The sequence below is a fragment of the Euprymna scolopes genome, chromosome 6 (genome assembly GCF_053919585.1).
Source record: "Euprymna scolopes isolate OS-2025 chromosome 6, ASM5391958v1, whole genome shotgun sequence".
Lineage (NCBI taxonomy): Eukaryota > Metazoa > Mollusca > Cephalopoda > Sepiida > Sepiolidae > Euprymna > Euprymna scolopes.
This window is the reverse complement of record NC_136487.1, coordinates 151,983,226-152,003,897: the sequence shown is the minus strand read 5'-3', so window position 1 is coordinate 152,003,897 and position 20,672 is coordinate 151,983,226. Positions and strand designations below refer to the sequence as shown.

At 33.5% G+C, this 20,672-nt stretch overlaps 1 protein-coding gene across 1 annotated transcript in view; it reads right to left on the bottom strand.

Annotated features, from left to right (window-relative positions):
* Positions 1 to 399: 399 nt before the first annotated feature.
* LOC145278057 (serine/threonine-protein kinase Chk1-like) overlaps positions 400 to 20,672 on the bottom strand; it is an 88,123-nt gene continuing 67,850 nt past the window's right edge. The window contains exons 10-14 of the mRNA XM_080130304.1: positions 18,153 to 18,252; positions 16,566 to 16,725; positions 11,916 to 12,047; positions 10,965 to 11,066; positions 400 to 2,156 (exon numbers count right to left, since the gene is read on the bottom strand). Of these exons, the coding sequence (XP_079986430.1) occupies positions 1,986 to 2,156; positions 10,965 to 11,066; positions 11,916 to 12,047; positions 16,566 to 16,725; positions 18,153 to 18,252 (665 nt within the window). The 3' untranslated portion in view covers positions 400 to 1,985. The remainder of the gene's footprint in view (positions 2,157 to 10,964; positions 11,067 to 11,915; positions 12,048 to 16,565; positions 16,726 to 18,152; positions 18,253 to 20,672) is intronic.

Genomic DNA, 20,672 nt, shown 5'->3' with positions numbered 1-20,672 from the left:
AGGCTCCATTTCACACCTTACTCAGTTCAAACACCTGTAAAACAGAAACCACAATTAGTTCAGAGCTGTAATTTGCCAAATACCCATAGAGATATAAATCATTGCACATGCAAAATTTCAGCTAGATCAGACAACTGGAAGTGGGTCAGGGGCATTACTTATTGCACACCCCTCGTAGTTTGGTTATAATTTGCTTTGATGTGAAAATTGTTCGGACATCAACATGCAGTTTTACGTCATAATACAAAAATATTCTACTGAACTTGTAGATATGCCTCTGACAAGTATGACCTTTACAGGTCAACATTGACATGAATAATAGCGGCAACTATGAAAGATGTAGAAATGAAATCCTAACAATGTTCAATGATTTGCACAAAAATTTAAAATAAACATTAATTCATGTCACAAACTTTTATTTATTTTCTTTTAAAATAAATACATTGAATATTGTGTGGCTTGGGGAGGAGGGGAAAGTAAAAAAAACATTATCAGAGGTGTGTGTGTGAGCAAAAGAGGGAGAAGGCTGGTGACAAGAGGAGTGGAGAGAGAGCAAGAAGGGAGAGACAGAGGAGGAAAGAAAGAGGTGAAGAGAGAGTGAAAGGAGTCGGAAAGAGAGAGAGAGACAGAGGGGTGAAGAGAGAAAGACAGAGGGGCAGAGAGAGAGAGAGAGAGAGGGAGATTGAGGAGGCAGGGGGAGGGAGATTGAGGGGGGACGGAGAGAGAGAGGGAGATTCTCTCCGCCCCCCCCCCCTCAATCGTTCATCCTCTTTCTTTCTCTCTCTCGTTCATCCTCTCTCTCTCTCCGTCCCCCCTCAGAGAGAGAGAGAGAGAGAGAGAGAGAGAGGATGAACGAGAGAGAGAGAGAGAGAGAGGATGAACGAGAGAGAGAGAGAGGATGAACGAGAGAGAGAGAGAGAGAGGATGAACGAGAGAGAGAGAGAGAGGATGAACGAGAGAGAGAGAGAGAGGATGAACGAGAGAGAGAGAGAGAAAGAGGATGAACGAGAGAGAGAGAGGATGAACGAGAGAGAGGATGAACGAGAGAGAGAGAGAGGATGAACGAGAGAGAGAGAGAGAGGATGAACGAGAGAGAGAGAGAGAGGATGAACGAGAGAGAGAGAGAGAGGATGAACGAGAGAGAGAGAGAGAGGATGAACGAGAGAGAGAGAGAGAGGATGAACGAGAGAGAGAGAGAGGATGAACGAGAGAGAGAGAGGATGAACGAGAGAGAGAGAGAGAGGATGAACGAGAGAGAGAGAGAAAGGATGAACGAGAGAGAGAGAGAAAGGATGAACGAGAGAGAGAGAGAAAGGATGAACGAGAGAGAGAGAGAAAGAAAGAGGATGAACGAGAGAGAGAAAGAAAGAGGATGAACGAGAGAGAGAAAGAAAGAGGATGAACGAGAGAGAGAAAGAAAGAGGATGAACGAGAGAGAGAAAAAAAGAGGATGAACGAGAGAGAGAAAGAAAGAGGATGAACGAAAGAGAGAGAGAAAGAAAGAAAGAGGATGAACGAAAGAGAGAAAGAAAGAGGATGAACGAAAGAGAAAAAGAAAGAGGATGAACGAAAGAGAAAAAGAAAGAGGATGAACGAGAGAGAGAGAAAGAGGATGAAAGATAAATAGAGAGAGAGGGTTATAAAGAGAGGGTATAGAAAGAGAGAAGGAGGGTTGAAAGAGAGGGATAAAGAAAGAGGTATAGAGGGATGAGAAAGATATAAAGAATGGATGAGAGAAGGAAGGGACAAAGGAAATAGGCAGAAGAAACGTAGAGAAAGAGAGAGTGAAAGAATATTTTTAAGCATCTCTAGAAGGGGCATAAAAGGTGACAAGTAAACTCAACACAAGTCGATACAAACAGGATTAAAAAAAAACAAAAAAAAATAGATAAAAAAAGAAAATCGATACAAATAAAATTTTAAAAAAATAAAAGAATAAAAAAAAAAAATAAAAAAAACGTAATTTTCGTTTGTTCTCGTTTCCACTAAACATTGTTTTCCGTCTGTTCAGGATTGCATTGGATGCTCTCTGCAGCATCATCATTTATATTTGATGGGATGCTGGTCCAAACTGTAGCTACAGGTGTCAAACAAATTATGGGCTGCAAAGACTTGCGTATCTTCACAAAATTCCTCTTAAATTGGATGCCATCACCCTGAAAAAAAAAAAATGGCGTATAAATAAGACATAGCATGAATCAAATGTTTAATCAATAAATTAGAAAACTAATAAATAAAAAACAAATAAAATTTACAATTAATCCTACATGAGTTTTTAAGAAAAATACATAACATCCGCTATTCTAAAATGAGAACCAATGTGTATTTACTTGTAAATAAATATAATAAAAGTATCCTGCCACACAAAAGTTTGTGAGTAAATAAAGTGCCTCTGGATGAAATCATTTCAAGTGCATGATGTGAGGGTGGGGGCAAGAAGAAAAATAGCAAGTCAGATCATTGTCTGAAATGAATTCGGAAAGAAATCCTCCACATTAGGTGTTTATTTATTTTTTTCTTTAGGTCATCAGAAATGATAATTTATATGAAAAATTAAATTACTGACATAAGTATGAGTTTTAGTGAGAACATTGGTGAAACAATTTCTTTTTGGCAAATGAAGAGCTTGATGATCTATCTAACAGAGTCCTTACCGTCCAGGGGGAGGGGGGGTACAAGACTTCTGTGACCCAATGGGACCCGGGACAAGCTGGGAGGACCTTGTTAGTGGATTGAGAGACAGCCTTTAACATGAATTCAGGAAATTTCACATGGTTGAATTTAATGGTGATGATGATGGAAAGAAAGAGGGTGCTTTTAACAGATAATCAAAATGACCCCCACCCCAACCCACAAAAATGGATAGTGAAGGGTATCTGTGCCTGAAATAGAAGTCATAAAAATAATTCCCAAGCAGGACAGGTGGACACTTATGTTAATTGACTGGCCACCAAAGGAAAATGCTGTCAAGTAACTAGAGTAAATGGAAATTGCCCCTGGAGATCATTTGAATGACAGTGGCAAGAACATTGGTTATAGCAGAACAGACTGGTGGTCATAAAACACTAACTTAAGGATATGGCAGCTGATAGGAAGACTATAAAAGTCACCAATCCACAGGACATGGATATTTGTTGTGCAGAACCACTGACAAATTCAATTAAGGAGGGAAAACCTTTCTTTCCCTTCGATAATTTTAGAGGCCATTTTGTTTTTTGAATTTCTTTTTTTTCTTCTGCTCCAGGGCACGTCGGTGGAAAATACTTGGACCCCCCCCCCCCCCCCCCCCGCCCCGGGAAGCGGAACGTTACAGGACCCAGAAAAAGGATAGCTGCTGATTGGTGGACGGCCATTTGAAAAGGGGCGGAGTTACAGTTGACCGATTCTAATATAACATTAAGCGAAGACATCTAAAAGACACTGCCATGTATCTTCAGCGACCCCCCCCCCTAAATGCCACCCTGGTTGAAATGCGCTTCTGTTTGTTTTTTTTCTTAGTCAAACTTTTTTCCCAAGTGTAAACTAATGATAACAAAGAACTTTGTTAGTGAATGCCAACCCCTAAAAACTGTATGAGTGATTAACGCAGTTGTGTATATACTATTTGTAAAGTTGAAGGCAATAATTATTTTACGTTATGAAAAACAAGTTAATCCTTGACTTCTTTTCTTTGTTTTGAAAACACTGTTATTTATTGCAATCTATTTTCAGACCAACCCTGTTGACAGTTTGGAAGCCAGATCAAAGTCGGAAACAAGTGAGCAGACCATGGTGACGAGGACCAAAACCTATCACTAGACGAAGACAAAGGTGTTGCCACAGGGATTAGCGCCAATTGCCTTTCTTTTAAGCCTGTGCTTCTATGCCGGCCCTGTAGGGGTTACACTTCAGGTGGACGATAGACAAATTTATCCTATAGGGAGTCTCCCCCCAAGATCCTTTAGGTGGTGAAAGAGCATCTAGTAACATTACGAAGTATTTCCCAGCCCATTTTCTTTGGGATTCAAAGTTGATTGCATCACATTTTTAATTTGAAAAATTAAAAAAAAAATCACACAAAGCTTGTTAAGTGTTTCCTGAATCTAACTGATTTCTGATTCACATTTTCAACAAGTCTTTCTCATCTATCGAATGAGTCCTGGATCCTGACAAGCATGACGATCTATTATCCTATTACGATTTCTGTACAAGGAGTGTACGCTGATAATAGTAAATTCGTCTTGAATAACATTACAGTATAATAGGATTTATTTACAAATTGCTGACGAAATTATCTTTTTGTTTACTTTGCAAAAATATAGTTGTAAAGTTTATTTATATTTTGAAATTTGATCTACAACTTTTAATAATTTTGTTTTTGGTACATACAGTTCATAGATGCAAACAAGATTTACGCTTTAAACAGTCAATATTGATAAAGTTTCAATATTTTACATTGACGTAGAATCCTTTATATTTTCTATGTCACTATTCGTATTTGTTATAACAAAATACACGTTACACAATAATAAACATGATAAACAAATTATGTACTACCACTACTACTCTTATTATTATTATTATTATGTAAGGGTGTATGTAGAAAGGGGGTGGGAGTAGGTATCAGTTAAATATTTTGACTTTGTGCATTTTATTAAAAAAAAATAAGATTAAAAACACAAAGATTGTTGATGAAAAAAAAAAAATGACCAAAAGTTAAGCGTTTTATTTCTAGTTAACACTTGAAAAAAAAAAAAAAAAAAAGAACAAAAGTTAAGTGTTTTATTATTTCTAGTTAACACTTGAAAAAAAAAAAAAAAAAAAAAAAAAAAAAAAAAATCACTAGCAAATACGACTGTTTCATTCACAAGGTAAAGTCCTGCTTATTAAAAGTTGTGTAATGTGTTAAAAGGAAATAAGAGTTATACTAAAATAATACAAGCCCTTTAATTATTCTATACAGCAATTTTTAATAATTTCCTTATTCTTCAACTGTTTTTTTATCGAGATAACACAAGTTTAGAAATTACCTATAAAAAAATCTTATGAATACATATTTTTGTAAATAAGTTTTTAAATAAATTATTTTTATAATTCGCTACAAGATTTTAATTAGTTTCATTACCCATTGTTTACGATGCAGGTTTTTATTTATTTATTTAGGGTATCCTTTGAGATGAGGCTTCATAATTTGTGCATTCAAGCAGGCCACAGGATTAGTTGGCAAAAACATGGCAAAATAACAACAACTATGAAGATGACAGTTGTCAAAAGAAATCAGGGCTCTACATTGCGACTGAAACAGTCGCATTTGCAAGTGATTTTTCAAGAAATAATGAAACGCTTATCTTTTGGCGATTGCATTTCTTTCACTGACAATCTTCCAAATCTCACTAGTCAGTGAAAAATATCCTTTCAACATTTTTTTAAACAAAGCAAACAAAGTTAAATTATTTAAACAATAAAAGTTTAATAGAACAATATTCTCTTATTTTTAACGAAGGCTGTTTAAAAAAAACATCTGAAGAAATTAGAATGTTTATACTTTCAAGTATCAACATGAAATTTGTTGTATATTTAGAATTACACTTATTAAAAAAAAATCTTTATGATGTACATACTTGTCACAGAACGAAGATGTCATGTTCCAAAAATCATGAGTTTGGCTAGTAACTTTTCTATTTGGCTAGTTAATGAAAATATTTAGTTGTCAAAGGTTAACTAAATATAAATTTGTCCATAGAGCCTTGGAAATTAATGCATATCCAGGTTTTTGTATCACTTAAAATAGCAATACACATGAAAAAATTGAAATAGCTTAAAATATTCAATATTGGTATATATAGAAAGAGCTTGATGAGCTAAGAAAGAATCTTTTTTTAAATTTTTAAAATCTGATTAAAATTAAGGAAGTTATGACTATTTTTGTGCCTCACATGTTTGGATATTTTTCCCTCTTTAAGACCATATGCGTTTTGTCCCATTTTTTACACTACTTTTTCAGTAAAAATGTCATATCTTTGTTAAAACACAAGACTAAGAAATTAAATTTACCATATAAGTGTATTTTTGTACAAGGAATCAGAATATGCGACTGAAGATCTCCAAAAGTTCATGGTTTCCCTCTAATCTGCAGTAAATGTGCATAAATATGCTGCAATTCCTTAAAAATGCCATGTATCCATAAACAGAAAAGAAGTTGGAGAACTCAAAGTTGAATTGTAATGTGCTTTATGTACAAAAAACTTAAATCTAAACATAGGACCATTTAAAAATGAATATATTGCAATATTTCTTTGGTATTATTGTAGATTAATACCTTCTGTTTAACCCCACCCAACCCCTTCTGACCACCCCTCCAAAATGTGATTCTACCTTTTTAGGCAATTATGTATGAAATGCTATGAAAAACTTTAATGAAAGATAAACAAATTCTTTTAGAATTTAATGTAAAATAATTCCTCATTACAGGTCATTTTAGCATTTTAGGGCAGTTAACTGTTTTTTTTTACATGGGAGATAAATCCTGTATGCTTTTTGTTTTATTTTTTTTAAGACGATTATGTGTGGTTTTAAGAGGGTTTCTATGCAATGAGAATATGGGGAGGGTTGCCATTCGGACTTTGAATTAATTGTAGGGGCTAAGGAAAATTATGTGTGAACATACTGAAGACTTGACAGAAACAAAAACAACAAAAACATTATCGGGGGGGGGGGGGTAGTTTCACAAAAATTTAATTTCAAATAAATATCTTACAGAAAGTTATATATATATATATATATATATATATATATATATATATATGTGTGTGTGTGTGTGTGTGTGTGTTTGTGTGTGTGTGTATTCAACAGGTAAATAAGTCAGCAAATGTTATATTTAGTTTTAATTTAATAGAAAAGAAAATGCCATAAATTTGTTGATTTCTATTTTTGAGGTTGAAGGTGTTTATTCCATAGGCTGTTTATACTGCGCTGGAGCAGGTTGTAAAAATACCTTTCGTTTAATAAGTAGAAAAAAAATAACGGAGTTTGTATTACTGTACACATAGATTTGAAAAAATTATCAAAAAGCAAATACTTAACAAATAAATGTTATCAAAGGCAACATAAGTTACTTTTCTACCTAACTGGATATGTTTTTAGTGTTTTTATTTAATGTAATATGTTTATTTAGCTCGAAAAACATACAGTGCTTACCGATGTATTGGAAAGTTAAAAATGGCGTCCGACTATCTCTTTCACACGGTAAGTTTGGGAAAATGAGTTAAAAATAAAAAACTTGTCAAAATACTGTTAATAACCCACCGAATATATATCCGCCTATGTCACGGTAACATATATTGAGCAAGTTTCTAACAGTATTTTGTCTGGTTTTTTTATTTATAATTCATTTTCCCAAACTTATCACTTCGAAGAGAGAGTCGGCCGCCATTTTAAATTTTCGAATACATCGGTAAACACCGTTTTTCGAGCTGAATAAACATGTTACATTAAATATAAACACTAAAAACATATCCAGTTAGGTAGAAAAGTAACTTATCTTGCCTTTGATAACATTTATTTGTTATATATTTGTTTTTTGACAATTTCTTCAAATCTAGGTGTATAGTAATACAAACAAGATTTTCATACATCTTTTGATTTGGAAAAAACATTTGTGGTTGTTCGCAGTAAAACATTGTTTTAGTTCGCTGTTCAAAACTAATGCAATGAATAAAAGTGCATGCAAGCTATATATCTACAAAAGTTTTTTTTTTTTTTTTAACCATGTTTTTAAATTTGACCAGAAATGTGAAAAATTATAATGGATTCATAATGCCGAATTGGTTGAGATTGTTGTTGTTATACATTTTGAAAACCAAATAGTTCTAAACTAATGTTATTCTAATAACAAAATAGCTTTAATTAAGCATATCAGAACATTTATATTCATATTTTCATGCTTTTCTTAATTCGTTCGTGAATAAAAATTAAAGAACGCGTTTTGTTTATACTGTGCTATGACTAATACTACAACTGCTGTTCCTGCTGCTACTAATACTAAATTAATTTGACCAAACTTGAAAAATAAACATTTTTTTCGGGTAGGTCCTTTTAAATTATTATCAATTACTGCGGTCCTACTCAACATAAAATAATACTTTTAATTGATAAAGATAGTAAAAAGAATGATTTACTTACTAGTGGGTATCCGATGAAATTTTTTTCAAAATGTTCGATACTCGTCATATTAAAATCTTATTTTTAACACAACAAAAAAAGAAATGGTCAAAAATATTTCGGACACTTGACAGTATTAAGATTAACGCCTCTTCTGATTGTTTCCTAAATTTCATGACGAAATTCTTCATACAATCTTGGTATGGGCCTTTAGAAAACCGGGAGGGTCATTACAAAACCTTACCGAAAACGCCATTTTATGACGTTTACATTTTTATCACTTTATTTGCTTAAAACTCTTAAAATATATAATGTACATTCATATTTATTAATTCATTTGAAAGTATATTCATTTCCGACCAAAACAGTAGTATTTTGAAGTCTTGAAGTGCTTTGGTTTGAAAATATGACTATTTTAGTAGAACTACCTTGAAATCTGTGATTATCCAAAGTTTTTTTCATCCATGTGTATTACTACTTAAAATAAAGTATTAAAAAGCCATCCCTTCCTGTTTTACTATGTAATACTGAATTAATTTTAACTCCAAAACGTTCATTTCATAATCTTAAAATAAAAAATATTTAAAAATTTATAAATAGTCATTTGTTTCCCCATTCCAAATGGAACTCTTCAAAAAATGAAAAAAAAATTGTCCTAAATAAAAAAAATAAAAAATCTAAAATGTACAAATAATTAAAATTCGTATCATCTGCATATCTTTACCAAATCCAGGATTTGTCTTCCCTCAAAACTCAAGAATCTCCATTAAATTCTCGGAGGTATCTTCTATACAAGCGGTTCTCATGATAAGTGAGTTACACATAGTAAAAATTTCAAAGTTTGCAATTGGCCTAACAAAAAAGCAATTTCTGTAAAGCTTTTTTTTATCTGCCATAAGAATATTTGGCGCTTTTTCAGAATAAAGAACTAAAATCGACATATTAAATTTCAATTTAACCATATGGTATCTACTTGTCGTGCCCAAATTATTAGAATATCCAAAAATACGAAAAACGGTAAGGTAGAAAATTAATTATTAATGAAAATAGTTTTTGAAAAAAAATTGCAAGTTTACTTAAAGAATAAACAAGAATTTACATAGTAGCAGGGGAGGTAACTGAGGTTTGTCTTATTCCAATTTCTGAAAACTTTTAGGCCAATGTAATATTTATTCAAACAGTTATTTTTATATATATAAAAAATACCTCAAACTATGTATATATGTTAATTTTGTTATTTATTACATTTTTATTTTAATAAATTCTGTGTTATTAACATTCCAAACTATGAATTACCTCCCTTGTGTTTATGATACACGTCGAAAACAAACATGGCTGACCCTTGTATCATAAAAAAATGTTTTATGTAAAACAATATTAACTAATTGCAACATAACAATTAAATAAATGACATTGCTTTTAGTTAAAATTTACAAAAAAGATAACATTGAAAATTCAATTTTTTTTTTATTCTAATACCGAAGAAGCGGCAAAAACATCTTATGTTATCATCTATACACTAATTTTATTTGAATTTTTGAAGAAACCGTTTCACTCATAATCTATTATGCGATTTTTACAAATTGAAGTCTTACTGATTGCTGCCATGTTTTTTATATCGCTCAAAATTAAAAAAAAAAAAAAAAAAAAAAAAAAAAAAAACTTCTGGGTTTTTCCCTATTACTCCGTAATACTAACTTGATTTCAACTTAAAAACGTTCTTAATGTCAATCTTAATATATATCACATGTACAATTTTATTTGAATCCTAACTGTTTAAACATCATAATTTTTATATATATATATATATTAATAAGGTTTTAAAATATATATGGTAATTAAGCTATACAGAATTTTGCGCATTTTATCCTCAAGAGGATTCATCAGGCTAATTAAATATATATATATATATATATATATATATATATATAATAAATGACAAAAATTCATATTCCGAAATTCATGATGTTGATCATCTTATAATTTATTCCTTTAAATGAGTCAATTTATACAATTCTTGACAGTATCTGTTTCGTAGTGCAAAATCAATCACTTAATTATTATATCAATTAGTGAATCTATTATGCCCTTAACTCATAAGAAATAGCAACAATCAATCTGTCAAAAGGAATTGAAATGTGATCTGACATGGTCAAAATCCGAAAATTGGAAGAGAAGCTGCAATTACCTTGAATTTTGAATAATTGTATATATATATATATATATTTTTTTTATATTATTATTATACACACACAAGAGGAAAAGATATTGATAATAGAAAAATAAAGACTGATGCACATAAATTTATTGATCAATTTGAAACACAAGAATACAATCCAGTATGTAGGAATTATGAAAGCTCTTTATGCCAGGCATTTCGAAGCCTTATGCTTCTTATCAGAGGAGGAGGGGATGTGCTGGGTAATAAGATATGTATGTAATGTCTAGCAATAGGCCTGGCATAAAGAGCTTTCATAACCCCTACACACTGTATAATATTCCTTTGTTTCAAATTGATCAATATGCATCAGTATATATTTTTATATAATCAACATCTTTTCCTTTTGTATCCAAGCTCCATCTGCACGTTGAGTTTTTTTATTATATCGAAAAGTCTCCATTCTTATATACTTCTTTGATAACCTTTTAATAAACATTAACTTTACTTATTTAACAGATTAGAAGCTTATTAGCATGTTGAATGTAAATTAACTTTTTTCTAAACTTTTCTAAATTAAGCAATTTACATTACATATATTGAGGAAACATTTCTGAACATGCTGCATAAACAAAAGTGAACAAAAATAAAATAATGGCTACCCTACCTTGGACAAACGAAAATCAACAAGCATATTTTCGCCCATTAAAACTAATCCAGCTTTAAACACCAAAGGCATTTTCCGACGATCCAAAGTGCGCAATGTAAACTGAAAAGAAGAATTCAAAGAAATTAAAATATATATATATATTTTTAAAAATTCAAAGAAAATAACAGAATAAAAGTTTCAAAGAATTAAAAGAAATTAAAATCAAATATTTCCAAAAATTCAAAGAAATTAAAGAAATCCCCAAATATTTCCAAATATTTAAAGAAATTAAAAAAAACTTTTTTTTCGAAAAATTAAAAAAAAACTAACAAAAAAAAAAAAAAAATTTCAAAACATTCAAAAACATTTTACAACTGAAAAATAGAACTTAGATGTCGGAAGTTACAACTTCAGAAAAACATTTTAATATTCTTACGTAACAAACTGCTAAAAATCTCCCCCCCCCCCGTAATACCTGGTGTAAGGTTTCCAGTGACTGCAATGCTTACAGAAATTAAAACATTTTCAGCTGGTTTTAAATTACAAAAAAAAAAAAAAAAAATTAAAAAAATAATATATCATGTTATTTTTTACTAATTACCAAGAATTTTAAAACCAAACTTTCTATTCAATAGTTTAAATACTTCCAAACTCCTACCAAATTTCAAATGATTATACTAATTTATTGTTTCAGTTAAATATTAAAAAATATTAAAATAGCCGATTTGAAATGCATGATGGCAGATTTAAGTTTTTAATTGAATTATCTATTAAATAGTATTTTTAATATTTTAGTTTTCATATTTCACTAAATAATTAATAGCAAATAAAAAATTGTGTAAGTTAAAGGCAAGAAACACGAACACAAAAAGTGATTACAACAATTTTATCAACAGATTTTTTTAAAAAACTTTTTTCATGTGACCCAAAATAAAGTCACTTAGAAATTATAAGTACATCAATACTTACCAATCCCAAGGAATTTTTCTTCCATGAAAAGCCTAAACAATCGAACACTCTTGTCAGTTCACACACTGTTCTTTCATGGTTGGTTTTTACAAAGAATCGAGTCAACCGACGAACTAAACGTGGACCAGAACTCTGGAAAAACAATAAAATGAATACAAAAAGATGTTAAAAGTATAAACACAGGAAAACAGAAATTATTACATTATTTCTCGACAAAAAAGACAGAATAAAAGTTTATTTAGATAGTTCATTACTATTTCAATCACATAAATTATTTTGTTGAAAGAACACACACTCGTATCAGATTATTTTTATCTTTCCACTCACAACAGAAACATTTGCTTTTAGTATTAGCAGCAGCAGCAGTACATCTTTCTTCTTTTCACCAACAACAAGCTCAGCATGTGGGAGTCTCTCTTCACAAGTGAAAAATTTACTTTCACCATAACTAATCCAAAGCGCGGTTATTGAGAAAAGTCTGAACAAATCAACAGCCGAAGGATTTTAGGGCAATTTTACACCTATAATGGCCCCTAGGGGGAGGAGGGGTACGCAACCAGAGTTATCCCTAAAAATGAGTTCTGGCAAAAATTTACTTTCACCATGACTAATGTTTGTGCAAAATTTCAACTAATCCAAGGTGTGGTTATTGAGAAAAGTGCAAACAAATGGACAAACAAGAATGAATTACTAGGTTCGATCCCTCCTTTTGTCGGGGGAAGCAACAAACAACAACAGTCCAAAACACACTTGAACGACATGACATCCCAAACAAAACTGACTCCAGAGCAAAAAATCCCCCTTTTATTCAGCCATCTTGGACTGCCAACAGTACCTAAGTTTGCATAATCACTTTCGCCTCATACTCAAATGGAACAAGGTTCGCATGCTACCTTACAGTAAGCACATGGTAACCATGGTCGCTTTTTTCTGTCTCTCTGGACCATTACTGGAAAAGAATTAACCCCGGAAAGACCCTTTTCTACCTTTACAAGACACAAAACTATCTTAGGAATTTAGTAGGCGATAACCTTTTCACCTCCCTACTCCCTCTTTCTCACAGAAGAAGCATTGTATGTCTGTCTCTACTCTATTGATACTTGTATGGTAGGCGTTCGACTGAGCTCCAATCTATGATTCCGCCACGTAAAACATTCACAACAAATACTCACCTAGCTGAAACAACTGCCAACAATTTTCCTCACTCTCTATCTGTGCCCAAAACTAAACTAAAATTCCATGAGCAGAGTTTTTCCTAGAACTGTCCATCTGTGGAACGCAATACCATTTGTCAGCATCCAGCTGACTATAAACCTTATGTAAATAAATTCCTATTGAACTGTCCATTTAGATGAGTTAGCTATACTGAAGTTCCATTACTAATCTTAACTCACCATCTATCTAACCCTAACCCTTATCCTTGAGTGGCCTCCGGGCTTTGATAAGTGGTGAACCACCAAGTAAAAAAATAAATATCATTTGGTATATCACAGTTGAAAAGTAGTCATGGTTTTAGGACAACATTCTTCTTTGAAATGTCATCTGCCGTTTCACAGGAACCTGTTCTTGGTTCTCTTCTATTTATGGCATATATTAATAACATAGCTGCAAACATAAAGAATGCCACAGTACAGAAATATGTAGATGACATCTTGTACCTGGAGATAAAAAGGACAGATCTTGTATTCTATAAGTTTTTCTTACAATCCACAATCTCTCCACAACAATATCAACAAGTCTTCTTATGGATGCAAGTGTGTTGGAATCATTTAGACCATTGTTAGCCATTCTCCTCATCATTTATTTAAAACTGTATATAGCTATCACACTTAGAATATGCATTATCAATTTGAAATTTCTATTTTGCTCAAAACATTGTCTGTCTGAAAACTATTTAGAGACATGCAACCAAGCAAGTATCTTCCATCAGACATCCGTCATATTCTGAATGCCTTGTTTCTCAGAACTTGGGTCCACTGAAGTGCTGACATCTGACTGACTTGTTAAACCTCAACAAAATGATTAATAATCTACAACAATCTTAATTACATGCATCTAATGCAAATATCTACAAAGTCAGAAAACTGCACAACTATGAATTTTGAAACCATTTTAAGGTCTGAGCAAAGCTGGACTGAACTGCTAGCTAATAACATAGCTGCAAACATAAAGAATGCCATAGTACAGAAATATGTAGATGACATCTTGTACCTGGAGATAAAAAGGACAGATCCTGCATTCTATAAATCTTTCTTGCAATCAGATTTGGATACAATACAATAACGGATCATAGAATAATAATGTTATGGTCTTTAATATAACAAAAACGAAAGAAAATGCGCCAATAGTTGCAGAGAACATTATTACAGAAAACTTCAACAACTTTCTGCTATTAATGTTATGAACATTTTTACATTAAAAAAAAATTGTTGCAGTTTTCTTTATTAACATTTACAATTCCTCTGCAAACTTCACATTTTCAACATTTTAATAAAAAGTACAATTCCTTTAAGTTGCATTGGCGTTAGCATTTCAAAAATTCTTCTGAAAAAAAATAAAAAATAAGGTAAATCTTTTAGTCCGCGAGTTATTTCCTGTGCATCATAGCCACATACTAAATGAGCACCAAACCTTCAAAAGTTTGTCACTGAAAACTGAGTGTTACGCACAACACCAGTATCCGTTAATTTGGGATGCTAAAAACCAATGTAACTTGGAGGAATTGTACTTATTAAAAAGTTGAAAATGTGATGATAGTGTACAGAAAACAACGATAAATATTTTTTAATGTCATGAACTGTTACATAAAAAAAATTTGTTGCAATTTCATTTGAATAACAGTTCCAATTCCTCTGCAACTATCTTCACATTTTCTATATCTTATTATAAATTTTCGTACTGTGTGTGTGTGTGTGTGTGAGAGAGACACGGTTTAACTCAGCCTACAGGCAACCCACCCAGGCAAGTTTGGTACCGAAATGAAGCTTATGACCCAGCGGATGTTTTAGTGATATTTCTATCCATGTTTGGTGTATGGAAATGCAAAAAAAAATAAAAAATAAAAAAATAACAATTTACTAAACGTTTTATTTACTGGATATTTTTCCGGTACAAGAACCCAAGTTTGCTCAGCTGGGCAAACTTGGGTTCTTGTTTTAATAAAAAGTACACTTGTTCTTCAGGCGAAGATCACAGTTTTGTTTCACAACTCAAATTGCAATTTTTCATGCAATAAACTACATATACATGATCACAGTGTAGTATCTGTTCTGATGCTACACTTCACCTTTTCTGTCTTCTGTCAGTGGAAAAAAATCCTTCACTACTGAGACAATTTTTATTTTTATTACTATCCAGAGTGCTCTTTTTGAGGAGCTGTATTTCCCCCACATTAAAAACCAACCTTGTGTCTAACTCGGCCCTTGTGGGGAGGCAAGTAAATTGGAAAAAGTACAATTCAAAATTCTCTTTCTAAAAACAGAAAAGAAAAAAAAAAATATCTTGGTTAACAAGAGTTATTTCCCTTGGATCAATACCATTCACTACATGAGCGCAATATTATTGTATTTATTTGCTTCCCCACGAAAGCAAATTAGGCACAAGGCCGTTTTTAATGTGGGGTAAAAACCAGCTCCCCTAAAAGTAGGCAAAAAGGGGGCACTCTGGTTACCAAAAATAATAATTGTCCCCGTATAGAGGGTTTCCCCTCCATTGACTGGTACAAATTATCTTAAGTGCAGAAACTGCAGAACAGATACTACACTTTGATCCCGGCCCAAAGGCTAAGAGGAACTGTGTATATATCATGTGTGCAAGTTCATTCCCTATGGATTCCTAAACGCCTGGGCATATTTTTATTTTATTTATTTTTTTTTGTAAATTTCACACAAATGTACTTTTATGTGCCAGGCAGTGTTTTTAGATAGGTATCGATAATGTAAAAAATTTGACGAAATAAGGAACAGGCAATTTTGATTAAAGTTAACACCTTATATAGCCTAACATCACATGTGCATTTGAAAAGTTTTATTACCGCACAAGCAGAAAGGCCTGGCACAAAAAAAAATCAACCGTAGGCTTTTTGATATGACGGGTGCGTTTGAAATGAATGTTTCTGTTTAGGGCACAATTGAACCATGATATTTGATATTTGCATTTTGAACGTTAATTAAAACCATTATATAAAAATAATTTTATAAAATCAACAGTAGGTTCTCTACAGTGCAATGTAGACTACAATGCATTGTGGACTAAGTCAATGTGGGAAGGATTGAAAAATGAGTGATTTTACTGATTTCGATGACAATATAATATGGGAGGGTGAACCATTCGTTGATCCTCATTCATTACCGGACAACGTTGGGTCTCCCTCCCAGCTAGTTATAACTAGGGCTAGGACAACAGCATATTCTTTTCATTGTTTTGACTCTAGAGTGTCTATCCATTGATATTTACTTTTATATAGTGATGTGATTCTCGGTTGATTAACTGTGTCGGATATATACTCAAGAGTCAAAACAATAAGAATATTCTGTTGTCATAGACCTAGTTATAACAAAATTTTTTTAGTGCTGGTTTGTGTCATAAAGCATCAATGATTCAAACAATTATTTGTCGAACAAAATCTAAATAAGGGTTGCATTAAAATACCTGAGATTCCTGGGTTTGGTTCTGGCTGCACAACATCATGTGATCAGGTCTGGCAGGTTGAGAATAACTTATTGCTTTTAGAGATTCAAGAGACGAGTGCGGACTCTCTGTAAAGCGAGTGTGAGCATCGGGCTGAGACAGAGAAAACGGTTGGTCGACTCTGCAAAGACAACAGAAAACACTTTAAACATTTTATAATAATGACAAGTGAAGCAGGCATGGTCTCCTGTGAGTGCACGGTGAAAGACTATGAAGCATAAAGAAAAAAAACGACTAAGTTCAGCATTTGCCCCCCCCCACACACAATTTAGCCCCTAAAGTTCCCAGGGGTGAAAATGAACAAACCCTGATGAAAATGAACAAACGGTGCAGTTTTAGGCCTTAACATATGTAAATTTGAGTTCTGCACCATGCAAAAAAGAATGACATCATTTGCGCCCCTCCCCTCCATTTAGCCCCAAAAAAGTCCCTAAGGCCTTAACATATTCATATTTGAGTTCAGCACCATGCAAAACTGCTAATAAATAGACATGCACAGAAAATTCTGAACAAATATGGTAAAATAGTTCGAAAAATGGAGTATTTTTATTATCCCTAAAAGAGCCCCTCGGGCACACCCATGAGTTATCGCGAAGTATAGACAAATAAAATTGTATAGAAATCAGTTATAACTTTTCAGAAAGTTTTATAAAAATCCAAGGCATCAATTTTTTTTTAATAAGCACAAAAATATCAATTTTAGCCATTTTAACCCGAAAGGCACCTTTAGGGGGCACCAGAGTTTTCCTGGAAAATCCGTGCCATTACTTTTTTTACTCATATGTTTACTTAATGTTTGTGCAAAATTTCAAAAAATTCCAAGGCATAGTTATTGAGAAAAGTGCAAACAGATGAACGGACGAGGGTGAATTTACAGCCCCCCCGTCCCCTTTTGTCGGGAGGGGGGGGGGGGCAAAAATTGTTAAAGTTTTAACCATTTACTTGATTTTACATGGTTCTAATAAGTATGTACTTATGAAAATCAGAAATAACGCAACAATCGTTTTAACCGAGGGAAGTCGAGCAGCAAGATGTCTGTTCTCATAACATTTAAACTTTTGCATGTTATTACAGTCATGGGAGCAGGAAACAGGGAAGGAATTCCAAAGTGTAGCCGTCCAAGGGAAAGAAACTATTGGAGTAGAAGGTTTTTCGGTATCTAGGGACTTAAACAGAAGAGGTGGGATTTTGCTGCTTGTCAGGTTAGTCGGAAATCTGCACGTCAAGGGGACACGAGTGACATGTGTTTATCAGAGAACATTCCATTAAAGTATTTTTAAAATAGGCACAGGGATGCAACATTGTGATGACAGGACAGGAGTTGGAACCTAGCTGAGAGTGTGTGACCTGTTAGATTTTACACTTTTTTAAGGGCGACTCCAAGAGAGAGAGAAAGACTAGTGGTGGATGCACCAACCCAGATGTGACAACACTACTCCATGCATGGGCAAATTGTGGTTTCATAAAGATATACGATGCTCTCTGTTGAGTAATTTTCTAGCAGGATAGAGGGAGCCCACTTTGGCAATATCCTTAATGTATACTAACCTTTCGGCTGGTAGTGGAGAAGCTTGGTCCAATCCAGAACAAATACGTTTCATACTACCAGAATCAGACGGAGATAGGGAATCAGACCGAGATGATAAAACTGAAAAAAAAAAAAAAATAAATAAATAAATAATGACATACATACAACTTGGTGTTCGTTGGATGTCAAATTTATTATATATATATATATATATATATATATATATATATATATATATATATATATATATATATATATATATATTCCCTATGTTGTTATTAAAAATACATTATATTCAACACTTAACTTTATAAAATGGCAAAACGTTTTTGAATAAACTGACAAAAACATTTCACTTTCAATGAAATCTTATATTTCATGCTATTTTTAAAAACACTGGTTATTTCTACCCCACTGTGTGTGTATATATAAGAGCAAACAGTTAATAAAACATGTTAAAAAACACTCTGAAAAATAGTTAACAACATATTTTATCTGAAAAGGAAACACTTGATAAGTGGATAATTGTAATTTTATATATATATATATATATATATATATATGTCGCAGAGTTCATTGTGCGAGAAACGGTATGAACTATCAGCGGCAACAGAGGCAGCTGTACTTGATTGGGTCACAGGTTAAAATCGTTGACACCCAAGTGCATCGAGAGCCAGACGAATTTATATAAACAAGACACTTAGATTGTCGACAGTCAGAGCAGAAGAACGGAGACGGCAAATACACGCGCCCGACTTATGATCCGCTCGCTTGTCCACCGGACTGCCCCATCCCCACACCAGCTCTCACCGATTACACGCAACAATTGAATTTAGCATTGTGAAAAAAGAAATAAAGACATTTTATTTTTCTACAAGTTCTTTGCATCTGTTTTAACCGGAGAGCGCTGTGGAACGCATCAAATTGGTGCCGTCGTTTTGACCAGCTATTCTATCAAAGAATAAGAGAATGTGGGCGAACGGATCACAACTATAAGAGGGGTCCTAACGGAAAAAAAAAAAAAACAAGAAAAACCAAAGAACAAGAGTTCAGAACTGGACGAACGAAAAAAAAAAAAAAAAACAAGAAAAAACAAAAACAAAAAAAAAAAAAAAAATACAAGAGACTCAGACTGAACAACAAAAAAAAAGGTAGAAATTTGAAAACAAGCATCCCATGCATGGCAGAAGAAGAATACACCGATAAAGCAATAAGGTAGGTGGCATTTAGTTCCGTTCATGTTCTACTCAAGGACAAAACACAGATATATTTGCTCAGAATTTTTTCTTCTTTTGTTTCGCTTATATTTTTTTCTCTTTCTTTTGTGTTTCGTAATGATAACAAAAGTAATTGTGATTTTGAGTTTATATTATTTTGTTCATTCGTATGGAAGTTAACAAAAATGGAGTTGCAGTTGATTTCAAGTTTCGTTCAGGGACTGACCTCGGAATTAAAACGGGCGGTTGGGCCCGTTACTAGTTCCATAAGTGGGGAGGCACTTTTGAGAAGAATAGTGTCGTTGGAAAACAGAGGCGATGGTGGCTATAGAAAGTGGGTGGAGGACATAGAGCGGTATTTTAGGGTGACCGGGGCAGCGACAAGGAAAAATGTCGGATAGCTCTCTCGACCACAAAGGGCCCGGTCGGACGATTTGTTAACCGACTCATGCTGAATAATGAAAACCTAGCATGGGCGGAGTTGAAAAGGTCCCTAGGGGACTATTACGGGATCGTCCCAAACCCTAACAGGCATATAGTCGAATTAGCAAACGTAAGGCAGGGTAGGCTAGAAGGGATACAGGATTATATGCAAAGGATAGTCGGATTAGCAGAAGGGGCGTATAGTGGGATTGACCAAGGTAGTGAACTAGTTAGAAAGCAGGTACTTGGATTCTTTTTTAGAGGGTCTCAGGGATAGAAAAGTAAAAATGGCTGTGATGAGAGACAAACCACAGGATCTTCAAGCGGCTTATCAAAAAGCCTTAGCTGAAGTAAAATGGAAGATCCGGCTCAACACAAGCCAGGAGTATGAGAACGAGCTCATGGAGATTTGTCACACGAGACGGCGGATTCCAGCTGACGCTATGAGTCCAGCCAGTTCCCTAAGATATGGAAACCAATGTAACAGAGGAGACCAAGTAAAGAGTAGGGGTCCAATATATAAAACTAGGAAGAAAGAGGAAGGCAGGCAGATCATTAGGTGCTGCTGCTGTGGCGAAGTTGGTCACATAGCAAGGTTTTGCAGCAGGTGCATTCAGGGAAACAGAGGCGCTCCGTTCATGCAATGCCCGACGAGTGGAACAAGAACATACTGACACACATAGTCGGTAATATGGGCGCATCAAATTCCGTTTTAATTAAAATAGAAGGAAAAAACTATCGAGCCCTAGTAGATGCGAGAGCAGAAGTATCAGTTATACACAGCGGTGTTAAGGCACTTAAGCAGGGACCCGAACTACGCGATAAAAGGGTTAGTCTTAGAACAGCAAATGGGTCCCTATTAATTGTAGAAGGGATCGCTCGATTAATAGTAAGGATAGG